The sequence below is a fragment of the Pinus tabuliformis genome, chromosome 1_1, assembly GCF_031772625.1.
Source record: "Pinus tabuliformis cultivar Carrire ecotype Pingquan chromosome 1_1, CPIR1, whole genome shotgun sequence".
Lineage (NCBI taxonomy): Eukaryota > Viridiplantae > Streptophyta > Pinopsida > Pinales > Pinaceae > Pinus > Pinus tabuliformis.
This window is the reverse complement of record NC_142297.1, coordinates 212,912,914-212,927,980: the sequence shown is the minus strand read 5'-3', so window position 1 is coordinate 212,927,980 and position 15,067 is coordinate 212,912,914. Positions and strand designations below refer to the sequence as shown.

Genomic DNA, 15,067 nt, shown 5'->3' with positions numbered 1-15,067 from the left:
ATTGCCAACCATAAACCCATGAGAAAATGCATCTTTGAAAATTCTATTTTTTAACACGTACCTTTCCATTGATGAATGCCACCCTGAAACCTTTGACTTCCATTTCCGAGATGGACACCAGGTTCTTCTTGCAATTAGGTACATAAAAGAGATTCTTGTAAATGAATAGAGTTACCCTCATTCAATTGAGGGGTAAAATTCCCTACACCCTTTCCGGGATAGGTGGCATCGACTCCAAGTATAATCCCACAGTTGTTTCCGTCTCTACCAAATTCGAGAGAGCACCCTTCTATCCGATGAGGTGCCTTGAAGCACTACATTCAATAAGCCAGATTCCCAAAGAATCTATAGGAGAGGGCCAATACAAGATAACACTTTTTTATCTTATCAGAAACAACATTTGATTCTTCATACCTAGGGTTCCTTGCTTTCTCTGAAGAGTCAGCCGTTTCCTTGATGACCTGCATTACCTGTCATTCCTCTGATCATTGAAGATGTCCCTGGAATGATTGTTATCATCATCAAGTTTTGTGTCTGTACCTTAGACACTCCTTCGCATAATGGCCAAACTTATTACAACCAAGGCATTTGCCTTTCCTTCCACCCTTAGATCCGGACTTCCCATTGAAGTGATCTTTAGGTAGGCCATCAGAAACTTCTATTGCGCCATTATGATAATATTCTCTGCTTCGACTTCACCCTTGGTGAATTTGAAGAGGGATGAGGAATCCATTGATCCTTTTTTCCTTTCCCAACTGTCTTTGGTGATTGCTCTTTCACTCTTGCTTGGGCATTGCCTTCACCTTAGCTCTGATACCATGTTAATTTTAGGTATGTTCTATGCTTAGAGAAATTTATTTCAATTTTCACAGTTAGCTCAATATCTTTTCCAGATTAGCAATCACATCAGCATTAAAGTAAACTGCAGATAAAACATAAACATAAATTGCAGAAGACAAGCCAAGACAAGAGGACACAAGATATGGCGCTAGCCAGGGACAAACCTCAATGTGGGGAAACACTTGATCAATTCTTCTTATATGTTCTTCAATAGTTCAGAGAGAGAGAGAGAGCTAGTACGTTTACAACAGAAGTCAACACTTTGACTTATCTAGATAAGAGCATAGATCATCTCTAAGAAGATGATACATGAGATCAGTTGAAGACATGCTGCTTCAAATGATTCTCCAAGGTGACTCCTTCACCTATTGTTGTGTTGCATTTCGTCATCATGCTGCACCTCATTGCGCTGCACCATGCTGCACCCATCATCACTATGCTGTATCTCATCACGCTTCATTAATCATGACTGTACCCATCACTGTACTGCTTTGCACCATGTTGCCATACTGACCTATGTGTTGGCTGCATCATGCTTGCTTGTTGTCCCTTTCTTGCTTGTTGTCCTTAGCATGCTTGCTGTTGCATGCTAGCTGTAACATTGCATGCTTGGTGTATTTGCTGCTAAGTACCATACAACTATCCCAATGTTAGTTAGTTGTCCCTTGCATGCTGCTCTGCTTCGGAGATAGATGCTCCGGCTGTTCCCTGCAGTTCCGGCAGTTCCCGACAATTCTGGCAGTTTCGGCTATTCTGATTGTTCCGATTGTTCCTGCGGTTCCCGACAGTTCCTGGTAGTTCCGGCAGTTCCTGACAGTTCCCGACAGTTCCGGCAGTTCCAGACAATTTCGGCAGTTCCCGACAATTCCGGCAGTTCCTGGCAGTTTCGGCAGTTCCTAGCAGTTCCGTTTGTTCTAGCTGTTCCCAGCTGTTCTGGCTGTTCCGGCTTCTGCCCTTTGCATAAGCTTTCTCGGCTGTTCTGGCAATTCCTCGTAGTTTCGGCGAATTCCCAATAGTTCTGGCTTCTCCCCTCTGCGTCAGCTTTCCCGGTGGTTCCAACACTTCCATTCCAGTTGTTTCCGCCAGTTCTCGGCAGTTCCAACTCTTGCCCTCTACGTTAGCTTTCCCAGCGATTCTGGCAGTTCCCGACAGTTCCGGCTATTCTCGATAGTTCTGATTTCGACCCTCTACGTTAGCTTTCCCGGTTGTTCTGGTAGTTCTTAGCAGTTCCAGCTATTTCCGGCAGTTCCGGTTTCTGCCCTCTGTGTCAGCGTTCCCGGTTGTTCCGATAGTTCTGGCTTCTGCCCTCTAGATTAGGGCAGCGTTATCCCTTAGGATCTCTCCTCCCACTAAAACACAAAGACAGGTAGAGAGGAGGAGATCCCAAGTGTGTTGAAATGACTTGAAGGCCACCTCTATTTATACTAAAACGTTGAGCACAAGTGGGGTTTATTTGGTTGCTGGCCAACCTTGACAAATTGTCCCATAACACAAATAAATTCATATCTCCATGAATACTTATCGAAATCGGATGATCTTTAGATCAATCCTACACCTCTCGATGAGAGGGATCCAAGAAAAATATCAGCTTCCACTAATAAAATGACCCACATGGAATTTGGCCCTAGTTGCCAATTTTAACATTTACTTATTATTGTGTTTGCATATCATTAAACAACTACAAAAAACAAGAAGAACAAAAACACAGAATATGGGCTGCAAGCTAGGGCCAAAACCTCTCCAATTGAGAGGAAAACCTGCAAATCTCTTATTTTCCTTATAGATTCTTCAATTGACGAATTCCAAGACCTCTAGACCAAGACCAATACCCTCCAAGACCATGTCCAACCTTTTTGGATGATGTGCTTTCCTTGAATAAGTCAAACCCAGTCAAATCTCTTCTAGTAGCACAACTTCGACCCCCAACTGCAAAATTTTGGCCTCCATTGCAGACCTGAAATTTTCGGCCCTCCTGTAGTTGTTGCTGCCACACGTGTGAGCTTCGTTTTAGCCTTCCAAGGCTTCCTTAGACCTTCACTTGGATTTCTCTGACTTTTGGAGCTTGAGGATGGCTTCTTGTGACCTTCGCTTGACCTTCTTGCCTTCCCTTCTTCAAGATCGAACTTGTAGAGGAAAACCCTAGATCTGCTGCAAAAACCCTAGCCTTCCTTCGCATGTGTGAGAGAGAAATAGCCCAAAACCAAGTCTTCTTCGTCCTCTTCCTTCTTTGCTGCCTTCTTCTTCCTTCGCTTGAATGAGTGAGAGATGAATGTGCTTCAAGGAGTTCAAGTTTCCTCCTTTATATAGGCTCCTCAAGGTGGATATGGCTCCTCATTTTAGGCCAACTTGGTCTTGAAGGGTATTTTGACACTTTTAAAGACAAAAATAATTTTCTTTACAAGTTACAATGTGCCTGAAGGGGTCTTCAACTTATGACAATGACTCTTGACTTCTTGGCCTAGGACAAACCTTAGAATCTCTCAATGGGTGCTTGACCTATAAAATAAAAGACCTTGAGCATGAAACCCATGCTCCAAAAATAATAATAATAATTTTCTTTCATTTTACAATTTACAAGAATAAAAAAGTACATTTCATATTTATGAAGATCGAACCTAGTTACACATTTTTCAATAGCAAGAACGATAGAGACACAGTAATTTGGTAGAAAACCAGGGAAAAACCCCACAAGGGAGAAAACCCTTTCCAAATTCATCTTCTATTAGACTGTCATCAAATGTTCGACAGAGAGAGAATATTCAAGTACATCAACAATGAGCCAAAGGTCAAATATTTGACTATCGACACCAACCATCCAGTATCTAATCAAAGATGAGCCCAAAAGACAAATTTGGTCGAAAAGTCAAATTTGCAATTTTCGATCACAGTCAACAACACCCTAACCAAACTTTGTCAATGGTGCAATCAACCTTCAAAGATCTCAGTCAACTAGTCAAAATATGCGGCCTCCTTCCTTTATTCAAATCTGCTCAAATCAGTCCAAAAATCTGCTCATAAAATTCTCGTCAATGTGACCTATGAAAACCATAGCTCAAAATTGCAGTCAACGTTTGTCAAAGGTGCCCAAAAAATCTTGGTCAAAGCAGTAGTCAATTCGGCCTTATAAACAAATCCAAAAACCCAAGTCAAAGTAGGTCAAACCAAGTCCAAACACCAAAAAGTCAATGTTGGTCAAAGGCCCAAAGAAAAAATTCAACCTAGTCAACAAATTCCTCTCTCTCCTCTTTGCACGTGTGAGCTTGGACCTGCAATTTTTAGTAGTTGAACCAATCAAGAGAAGGTGTGAATGTGTAATGATGCCTTCTAGTGATGTGACACGAGGTGTATTTTTATATGTGGTTGATGAGGTGGAATTTCCTAGCCCAAGCTGATTTGTACACTTGTGTAGATGTAGTTTTCACGTTAAAAATAATGTTTTTCCTTATGTAAATTAAATTCTTCCAAGGGCTAGTACGGTCTCCAAAGGGTGAGGAAGGCTTCCAAAAGGAGGGAATTTCTCCCCGAGCTGCCAAATTTCATCAAATCCTACTTCCTCCCAACCAAGTCTAACTCAACGTCAATCCACTTTGGAAAAAGCAATGCAAATAATATGCTTTTCAATACATTGCTAGATGGTGGTATGATGCAGATATCCCATTTATTGTTGCCCACTCACCTTATTACCAAGTTATGTGGGACTTTGTTATAGCTGCAAGAAAGGGATTCAAAGGCCCTAGTGTGCATGAGTTGAGGGGAACTCTTTTGCCAATACATGTTGTTCCATCATGTTAGATGGATGGAGCGATCGAAGGAACCACACTATCATTAATTTCCTTGTTTCTTTCGCTGAAGGAACTATGTGTTTGAGATCAGTTGATGCATCTGATAAGGTAAAGGATGCAAACCTTCTATTTAACCTTTTGTAATAGATTATTCAGGTAATGGGGGAGGAAACTGTTGCGCATGTCATCACAGATAATACCTGAAACTATGTTCTTGCTGGAATGATGCTGGAGTCCAAATATAAGACCATATTTTTGACTCCATGTGTTGCACATTGCATAGATCTTGTTAGTCACCACCTGCGGGTAGTATCCATAGGATAATTTTTTTCTCTAGATGGTCTTTAGTTGGCAGCTAGTAACCCTTTGCAACCACCAGATAGCTTGATATGCCACCATCTCTGCCACCTGAGTCGACCATGTGGTCCCTCGCCCATTTGTGATGATCATATGTTTGAAGGTTGGCCTCTCGACACCAAAAGTATGGCTTTTCATTGGTATAGTCGAGTAATTTTGTTTACTCTTCATGGACACTTTTGGGCATGGATTGGTGCGGGGATTTGGCGGAAAGAGTAGGCTAGGTCAGTACTTTTGTCTCCTCTGCCCGATTTGATGGTTAGCATTGTATCCTTGTCTCGTGGGATCTCCTTTATTGACTATTCGCTTTAGGGTTGGCACTACATGGGAAATCTTGATTTTGGTTGTGTGGTCTTGCTTCCCCGACACCATATACATCATTCCCTCTACTCATTACAACTCCATTCATCATATTTCCCATCTAGGTCCACATGTGTCCACCGAGTCCACAAAGGGTTAGCCTCCCCCTCCCGTTGTCCACACTTTGGGTCGGGCCTTGAATGATGACCCGGAGGTTGATGCAACTAAAAGAAAAGAAAAAGTATAATTTGGCCACTCAATAGGAAATGTACCATAAAATGCAAAAGATGGCCAGGATATACAAATTTAGCATGTGGAGAAAAGCTAAACATAAGCTCTACCCCTTATCTATGGCCATGATCCTGGTTCCTATGGGTCCTAGATGAGCCCGCTTTAAATTAAGGAACCCATGATTGTACCAACCCCTGGTGGGCAATGAAATTCCCCCCCTAAAAGGGGGTACCTACTGCTATATGTCACATATTATGCTCTCATTCCCTGGAGCCCTGTGCAGTTATGAAGAAAAATCAAGCAAAGACAAAAGGCATATGAAGAAGGGTGGAAAAACAAAGGTTGAGGTAACTTATGTACCACGATTGTTCCCTCCTACATTCATATACCCAAGTGTGGGCTTCCCCTATTATAGCTACCCTCATACCGTGACATGTGGCTTGGAGCCTTTCCCTTTGTCCCCACTCCATCTCATCATCACATCACATGCCACCTACCACTTGATGGATGTACATGTTACCCCATATAAACACTGAAACCACCTAATAGGGTCCTTGGTTAACCCCTTATTGAGCTTGGAGACACGTGTACATGCCAAAGCCCACTATGGAAGTGCATGCCACCATGAAGTGCCCATTTGATTCAATGATTTGTAAACTCTTTTACTTGATTATCCTAATGATTTGTTGTACTGGAGGGCAAGGGGATGCATTGGATTTTATGTAGGATTGTAGATGGGTCTCCATTTGGGGATTGGTCTCCCTATACGAGGTTGAAGCTCTCCAAAGGGCCACATTGGCACTTGTAGGGTGAGCATTGAAAACCATGGGCCTCCACCATAACAGAGGGCACTTCATGGATCCCCACCACCATTCAGTGATTGCTCGTGTTCCACCATTTGGATGAGGATGATGCACTTGGATCACCATGCCCAACTGACTTCTCACTTGTACCCATAGTTTTCAAAACCGTTTAGCAAGGCCGCCGGTCTAAACCGGCCAAAAAACCCGGTTGGGAAGGCCATTTCGCCAATTTTTTGCCCTAACCGGTGAAAACCGGCCGGTTTACGACGGAACTGGCCGGTTTGTATCAAACCGGCCGGTTCCGTCCTAAACCGGCCGGTTTTAGGCACGCCCACCATAACTTGCAAAAAACGTATTTCTGATTGTGGTTTAGGGGTTTTGGGGGGGAACTAAGGGTGTTTTCCCTCCAAAAACACCCTCTCCAAGCCTATAAGAGGCCCCTCTCACTCTCATTTGTCTCACACAACTGATTTGGAGTGTTTGTGAGTTTGTTTGTGAGCTTGGAGAGTGTTGAGTTTTTGCTGAAGTAGTCATCTTGGAGTTGGAGTTGGAGCTATTTTGGAGATAGTGTGTAGTTGTCAGTGGAGTTGCCATCTTCAAGAGGAGGCTAAGGAAGCTAGTTTGCATTTCCAGGTAAGGATTTGCACTTGAAAATTCTTCATCTGACTGCTGTCCATGAATTAATTTTTTTTATGTGTTATAAACTTCTCATTTCTATGATCTACCATCCAGGTAGTCATCATGCCTCCAAAAGCCAAAGATACTGCATGGGCTCATTGTGATATGATTGATGGCAAAATGATCTGCCAATATTGCCAAAAATCCATTCAAGGAGGGGGTATTAACAGGTTCAAGCAACACTTGGCTGGGATAGGAGGCCATGTAAAGCCATGTGAAGCACCAAATGAAATAATAGGGCATATTAGGGCAGAATACCTTCAGAAGTTTGAGACTCAAGTCACTGAACCAATAGAGAAGTTTGTCACTGCAAAGTTTGGGAGTCGAGACTCAACCATCTGAGTTTGATCATGATGACTGAGACTCATGAGAAGTTTCAATTTCAAGTGATAATGTTGATCACTATTATAGTATTACTATTATCATATATGTAGAGTCTAGACTGGTGTCTTGTAGTAGGCCACTGGCCCCATAGTTTGTAGGCTTTGTTTTTGCACTCTAGAGGCCATTTAGAGCCTCATTTATTATGTATTTTGTCGATGATATGTATTGCACTCGGTGCCATTTTGATATATTCACCTTTACATGGTATATAAACGAGCAATCTTTGCATATTTTGTCTCTATTGGCTTGGAATCATGGTTTTAAATCTTAAAAATAATTTTTTTCATTAAAAAATAATTATTTAATGTATTTTTCTAAAACCGGTTCGTTTAGACCAAACCAGTCCCGGTTAGATCGGTTCAGGTCGGTAAACCGGTTCATTAGGTGGACCGGTTCGGTCATCAGTTCCGGTTTTAAAAACTATGCTTGTACCACACACTTGGCAGAGGTTCCAGGGTTTAGATGGATGTGTCTCACTGCGGGAGACAAAAGAGAGGGCTTATGACATCATCCTAGCCCTTATAGATGGTTTACAGGCATTATAGATCCACTTGGAGACCCATGAGGATGTCATTGTTCCCCCACACCCACGTGGGGACACCACATGTGACTTGCTTGGATATCAAGGGGCCACCCCTCATTCACTATGTTTGGAGCTTATTCTCACACATTGGCACATTTTGGACTCAATAAGGCACTCTCAAAAGCCCAACGTCTCATCATGTTTACTATTTTGTCCTCTTAAGAGGCTTATCTTTCTATTTTGAGCTATCATGGTGGGCTTGTCACCAAGGGATGTTATTGTTGCACATTATTTTATTATTTGGAGCTTGATTAGGCCTAATTAGGCAAATCGAACTCCTTAGAGGATATAAATTGATGAGACGCTCATTCATTCCTCTCATCATCACTTGGATTGGATTAGTATCGCTTGAGAGAATTTCACACTTTTTGTTGGGATGAACTTTTGGAGCTTTCTTGATGCACTAAGATGTTTGATTTTCGCTATCGTCATTGGAGCCTCTTTCTAATGCGAAGTTGATAAATGGGTATACTCTCTCTCTCATGTAAGTCAAATTTTTGATGCTATTCTTGTTATCTTACTTGTCAAATGACTGTTTATTGTTATTCTTGTATGGGTAAACTAATGTGAAATTCTTCTGGGACCTTAAGTAAGTGATTAAAAGCATGCGTTGATCTTTGAGGGATTGGGTGAATGTTCCTAGAGGTCACCTATTAGGTTAAAGACCTCGAAACGTTGTCTCCTTCATAAATTTGGAGTATAAATTTGTATTGATCTAGTTGGTGTCCTTGGAGAGGCTAACAAAGATCAATTAGGTATGCTTAGCTGATAAAAATTATTGCTCTATGTGCATCTTAACTCCATTAAGCCCAAGCAACAAGATAATGATCCTTGTGTCCCTTTGGTGGTCAAATTTATCTCTCTTTTCTTCACTTTTCCCGATTCTAGGCCTAACCTTGTAGGGTCACCTAGGCCATCAAGTGAAATTTTTTGTAGCCATCCAAACATCTTGAAAATTGGTCCAAGTGATTTTTTTTGTAGCCATCCAAACATCTTGAAAATTGGTCCACTACTGCGCTGGGGTTTTCTGAAGGGGTCCTCCAAATTTGAGCTCAATCTGATGGTGGAATCCCAGGATATCTCAAGTCCTAGCTCAAAGATCATTCCTCTCCCTAGGTTGCTTTGGGTTAGTGTCCTCATTTGGATCATTGCATTTGAGTTTCAAAGAAGATTGCTTCTTTGATCCTATTCTCCTCCCTAACCTAGTCAAGCCCCTCCATTGATGATCAACCCCGCACCCTTGACCTAGTTTGGGTCCACTTGGATTCTTTGTGGGCCCACAACTCTATAACTCAAATGCCACAAGGATTGCCTAGAAGCCATTTCTCTAGAAGGATTCTTAGGTCTAGGAAGCTTCTTGTCAAGCAAAATTCTCCAAATCTAAGCTCAAGTATCCTCTTGGCCCTTCCTAGAGAGCCCATCACCTTGCTTCTTAAGCAAGTAAGCCATTTATTTGAGCCTCTCTTGTGAATAGGCTTTAGGAATCACCCATATCTTATCATTGAACCCCATATTCTTGTGATTCCTCTCATAACGAGCCTCCTCCCATTGGTGAAAGTCTGTAAAGAGCAGGGAGCGTTAGTTGAGGTGACAGTGAGCTATCGCTCCATTGTTGCCCCTTGACCTAGTAGTTTCCCTTTAGTATCTCCTCCTAGGACCCATGCTAGTTTGAGCGGTAACAGATCTCATGCTTGAGGACATAGGTAAAGTGGAGTTGGTAGAAAACACTATAGAGCATGCTAATTGCATCACAAAATACATATACGACTACTCATGGTTATTGAGCCTGTAATTGGTCTGTTTTTAAGCGCATACACACGAAGAAGAGAAACCATTTGGAACAAAAACGGTTAATTGATCTTGTCTTCGTACAATACAACCTTCGACTAAGGCACAACCAATTGATGAACAAAAGACTTGATATAGATCCCATTATGTTGGACGATATTGTTCCAACATCAGAATAGGTGGAGGGGACTCAACCAACTGAGTTTGATGCTGTTTTTGATATTGACACGAGTTAAGGGGGGTTGATCCCAATGCAAATCTGGCAGTGCCATTGGAACCAAAACTAGTAGCCGAATCAAGCAAAGGCAAACAACCAATGAAAGGCACTAGTCGTGCAGCTCGACCAACTCGTGCTTCCATTAGGTCTAGTTTTATTGCTCTTGGTGCTACTACTGAGGTTGCAGATGAGGTTGAGGCATGCTCAAACTCTTATTCAAATGATGTTTATGTAGCTCTTGTTGATGATCTCGTGTTTGGTAGTGGTGATGTGTTTGATCATGAGGAGGAGTGATTATGTTGATCACTGATATGTAGACTTTTAGCCTTGTAGTAGGCCAATCGCCCCATAACTTGTAGCATTGTTTTTGGACTTTATGGGCCATGTAGAGCGTCATGGATTATGTATTTTGTCGTTGATATGTATTGCACTTGGTGCAATTTTGGTATTTTCACCTTTACATGGTATATAGATGAGCAAACTTTGCATATTTTGTCTCTATTGGTTTGGAATCATGGTTTTAAATCTTAAAAATGGTTTTCATTAAAAATTAATTATTTCGTGTATTGTTAAAAAAACTGGTTCATTGAGAACTGGCTAGTACCGATTTGACTGGTTCTGGTTTGAAACCTGGTTTGATAGGTGGAGTGGTCCAGTCACCAGTTCTGGTTTTGAATACTATGCTTGGAATAGATACCTGGCCACGATAATTTGTCTCCTTTATCAGGAACAGAGAGACCCAAATTGACATTCACAAAGAGGAGAGTGGACTAGAGACCCAAAGGACTAGATTAAGGACACTGCTCCCAAGAATTCTCACACAACAGAAAGAACTTGGAACACTTACTAAATTACTAAAGGAGAATATCCTAGAAATCAAACACCTTGACCAGACAACAGGGTAAACAGAGGGAGAACAAAGAGACCTCTGAGACTCTGCTGCCAAAGAGAGGACCAGGCAGACCAGACTAGCAGCCCTGACAATCCAGTTTCCATCTTCAAACAGAGAAGGCTACGATTTACACTGCCTTGTATATCACGAAGGACAGGGCTGATATAGTTAGTTGACGAAATCATTCCAAATATAGAAGGATAGAGAGCGATCAGACCTGTTCATTCCCATGGAGAACACTGATGATGCAGCTGCCTATATCTCCGTTCCACAGTCGAGCAATCTCATTGACACCACCTATCTTGATAACAGAATCTCACCTTGGGCACCCAGAGTTTGGTGCCCCATATATCCATTTCAAATGGCTCAAATTTCAATCCAACAGTCAGCGAAGTTCATCATGACTAGTTCACACAGTGAAGTCCTGCACCCCCCCCAGTGCACATTCACTGCAGCTCCAATTGCCAAACCATCCCACCAGCTGCAGTGATTAAAACTCACATTCAAGAGCAACCACATCAATATTTTGCAAACTTGAAAGGTGTGCTGCCATTTGCATTGCTGCATGGAGCTGCACATGTACGTAAGAGGCATCTGCCACCCAAAAGTAACTGTCACCCATATCATCCTCGGTCTGCCCTAATGACCCATCAAAACAACCTTTTCTGGTCATAAGTATATTAATGGAATTGGATGGAAGCTTATCTGATTGTTCATAAGCGAGTATTCCAACTCCATTCTAATATCCTTGTTTGCCATTTTATCTGCAATGAGATTATAATGCCAGAGGATGAGATAGCAATTAAATTCCGTAATCTGGGCAAGGAAAAACCTGATTCTAGAAAAATCGAACTAAGATGCAGGTCTCTGGGATTAGTACCTTTCTGATGATGCCCTATAATTATTTTTGAATCAGCAACAATTGTTAGCTTTGTGATCCATTGTTCCGAGCTAGAGAAAGACCTTGCAAGAGGCCATAGGCTTCTGCTTGGTTATTGGAGGCCTGCCCCAAACTCCAAGCAAAACAACGATCCATTTGTCTTCTGGGGAAAATATAGTGCCCCCACCAACACCTGCCATCCCTGTTGATTATTATTATCGTTACCATTATTTGTATTCATATATATTTATATTATTACATCTGTATACTAGGGACATGCTTTGGCTATTTATTTTCAAGCAACATACTCTTCAGGAATCAAAGTTGTCCCGTTGCTGAGTCAAAAATAAATCTGTTGGAGATTCTGTACTAATTCAAGTTTATCTGGCAGAAAACCTGAAAAAATATTTTTTCCTTGCTAAATGGCAATCAAGTATTGTAGTAGGTATATATTTTATTTTCTTATGTTAGTTAAATAGCATACATAGGATGTTCTTTGATGCTTACTATGCCAGTCTTGTATGCATTCATATGCCTGTGACTGTTGTAACCAAGAAATATGGAAAATTTCAGTTTAATTTGCCTGAATGTGGAAAAATTATATGCTGATCTTTAGTTTAATTGCATGCTATGGTTCTATTTTCTTTAGTTTAACAACCATTACCATGTCTTTTTGACAATTTTGTGAAGGATATTGCTCGGTTTCGTCCAGACATAAAACTACTTATATCCAGCGCAACATTAGATGCAGAGAAGTTCAGTGATTACTTTGATGCAGCACCAATTTTCAAGATACCAGGGAGGAGGTATCCTGTTGAAATTCATTATACAAAATCACCTGAAGCGGACTACTTAGAAGCTGCAATTGTTACTGTTTTACAGATTCACGTGACACAGGCAGCAGGAGATGTTCTTGTGTTTTTTACAGGTCAGGAAGAGATTGAAGCAGCAGAAGAGATTCTGAAACACAGGACGAGGGGTCTGGGAACAAAAATTGCTGAGATGGTTATATGCCCAATATATGCCAATCTCCCATCAGATATGCAAGCTAAAATTTTTGAGCCAACCCCAGAAGGGGCACGTAAGGTCATTCTAGCAACAAACATAGCAGAAACGTCTTTGACAATTGATGGGATAAAATTTGTGATTGATCCAGGATTTTGCAAGCAGAAATCATATAATCCACGCACAGGCATGGAGTCACTAATTGTGACTCCAATATCCAAAGCATCTGCTCTGCAGAGATCTGGCAGAGCAGGAAGAACAGGACCTGGTAAATGTTTTCGTTTGTACACTGCATGGTCATATCAAAATGAAATGGAGGATAATACAATTCCAGAAATACAGCGAACAAATCTATCAAATGTTGTACTCATGCTCAAGAGTTTGGGCATTAATGATCTTATTAATTTTGATTTCATGGATCCTCCTCCAGCAGAAACATTAATGAGAGCATTGGAGCAGCTTTATGCTCTTGGTGCCTTGAATGACCGGGGTGAGTTAACAAAATTAGGAAGGCGGATGGCAGAATTTCCACTAGATCCAATGCTTTCCAAAATGATAGTTTCATCAGACAAATATAAATGTTCAGAAGAAATCATCACAATTTCTGCTATGCTATCAGTTGGAAGTGCCATATTTTATCGTCCAAAGGATAAGCAAGTTCATGCTGATAATGCTAGGATGAACTTCCATGCTGGCAATGTGGGAGATCATATTGCATTGCTGAAGGTATGCTGATTTGTTTAGTTTCATTTCCTATTCACAAATATGTGCTAGCTCATGGAAAGAATCTCTACTGAGACTATTATTTGATGTTCAAGTACAATCTCTATGCGACTATTTTAATTCTTTTTTCATATGCATGTAGGTAGACAAGTTTAGATCTTTTTTCTTCAGAGAAAAAATCCTCATTTTTTTTTCAAGTAGAATGAAAATTACACTTTTCATGTGCTGCAGCTCTTACAGGGCAATATTGTAGGGGCTTCTATGCCTCCTATCAAAACTCAGATTTTCATCTATATCGAAAAAGATCATAGCTTTCAAATTAAAAAATATTTTCAGAGCTGCTCTAGTCTCCAAACAAAAACTACGAAGCATTTTTCCTCTAAGGAGGAAGAACCATACCAATTTCAGAAATTACATTAAGAGGGCTGAGAGTATTGCTGTTCTGTAGCCTTACACATTCAAAAGAGATAGAGACTAAAAACATATCCAGAGATGAAAACGGGCAGAAGCAGCTCGATTGCTGATTTAGGAATAAAAATCTTCAGAGACAGTTATGAACCCATCTCAGCATTCTTCATATATTTCCCTTCCTACTGGCACCTGCTGACCTTCTTTGGAAAGCATTTCAGCTTCCATATTCTGTAGCCTGTACACATGAGAAAAGAGACTTTTGCTAAAATTAAGCTAAAATTCACACCTATGGATGCCATCTATCTCTGAGTGCTGCCCTCAGCCTTTTCTATTTGGTCTGCTCAGAACAGTTTTGAGTTGTACTTCTGCTTAAAATTCCTATATTGTTAGTAACTTCTTCTGTTTCTGCATTAGAATGGTCACATAATGTTTGAGTTAATGCTTCTTATGTATACTGTGACTTGTCAAACTTGTCTAACTTATAATCCTTCTGCTTAAAATTCCTATATTGTTAGTAACTTCTTCTGTTTCTGCATTAGAATGGTCACATAATGTTTGAGTTAATGCTTCTTATGTATACTGTGACTTGGCAAACTTGTCTAACTTATAATCCATGGTTTTATGGCTTCTGGGGTTTGATTTCAGGTCATTTATGTGGCGACACACCGTTTTGACTACTAGATCATAGCCCAATGGACAAAACAATCATGTTTAAGATCTCATTTACTCCTATCAAATTTTATTTTGTTTTGTATCATCCATAGATTTCATATTTGCACACTAGTTGTGTGCTTGTTTATGCTTTTCTTCTTCTTTCAAATTTGGAAATTGCTTACATTAATGTCAAAAAGTGCAATAATTATGTTCCTTCTTTTCAAGAAAAGAGGCCCCTAGAGGCAGGCCAGTATCTGTCATGGTTGTCATCCAATCTTGATGTAGTCTCGAACAAAATGTGCTGCTTAAATAATTTATTGATAAAATTGACGCCATTAGGTTGCACAGAGTTCCACATAATCATGATAAATAAAATAATAAAAGCCAAGCAGTCAAATATTTTAATGACAAAATTGGTGCTAGTAGATTGCACAGGGTTCCTTTTCATCATCATAAATATGAAAATATAGGGTGATTTGTCAAGAAACAAAGCATCTGAGGTGAAACATGTACCATAAGTTTGGATCACTTGCACCAAT

At 40.7% G+C, this 15,067-nt stretch overlaps 1 protein-coding gene across 2 annotated transcripts in view; it reads left to right on the top strand.

The window, feature by feature from the left end:
* The window catches only part of LOC149212293 (pre-mRNA-splicing factor ATP-dependent RNA helicase DEAH1-like), a 445,368-nt gene that overhangs the window by 355,240 nt on the left and 75,061 nt on the right, over positions 1–15,067 (top strand). Inside the window, exons 17-18 of one of the 2 annotated variants that reach the window (XM_089391812.1) lie at positions 12,426–13,230; positions 13,360–13,466. In XM_089391812.1, coding sequence (XP_089247938.1) covers positions 12,426–13,230; positions 13,360–13,466 — 912 coding nt within the window. Of the gene's footprint in view, positions 1–12,425; positions 13,467–15,067 lie in introns of both variants that reach the window. The other variant, XM_089391813.1, reaches the window with a different exon arrangement.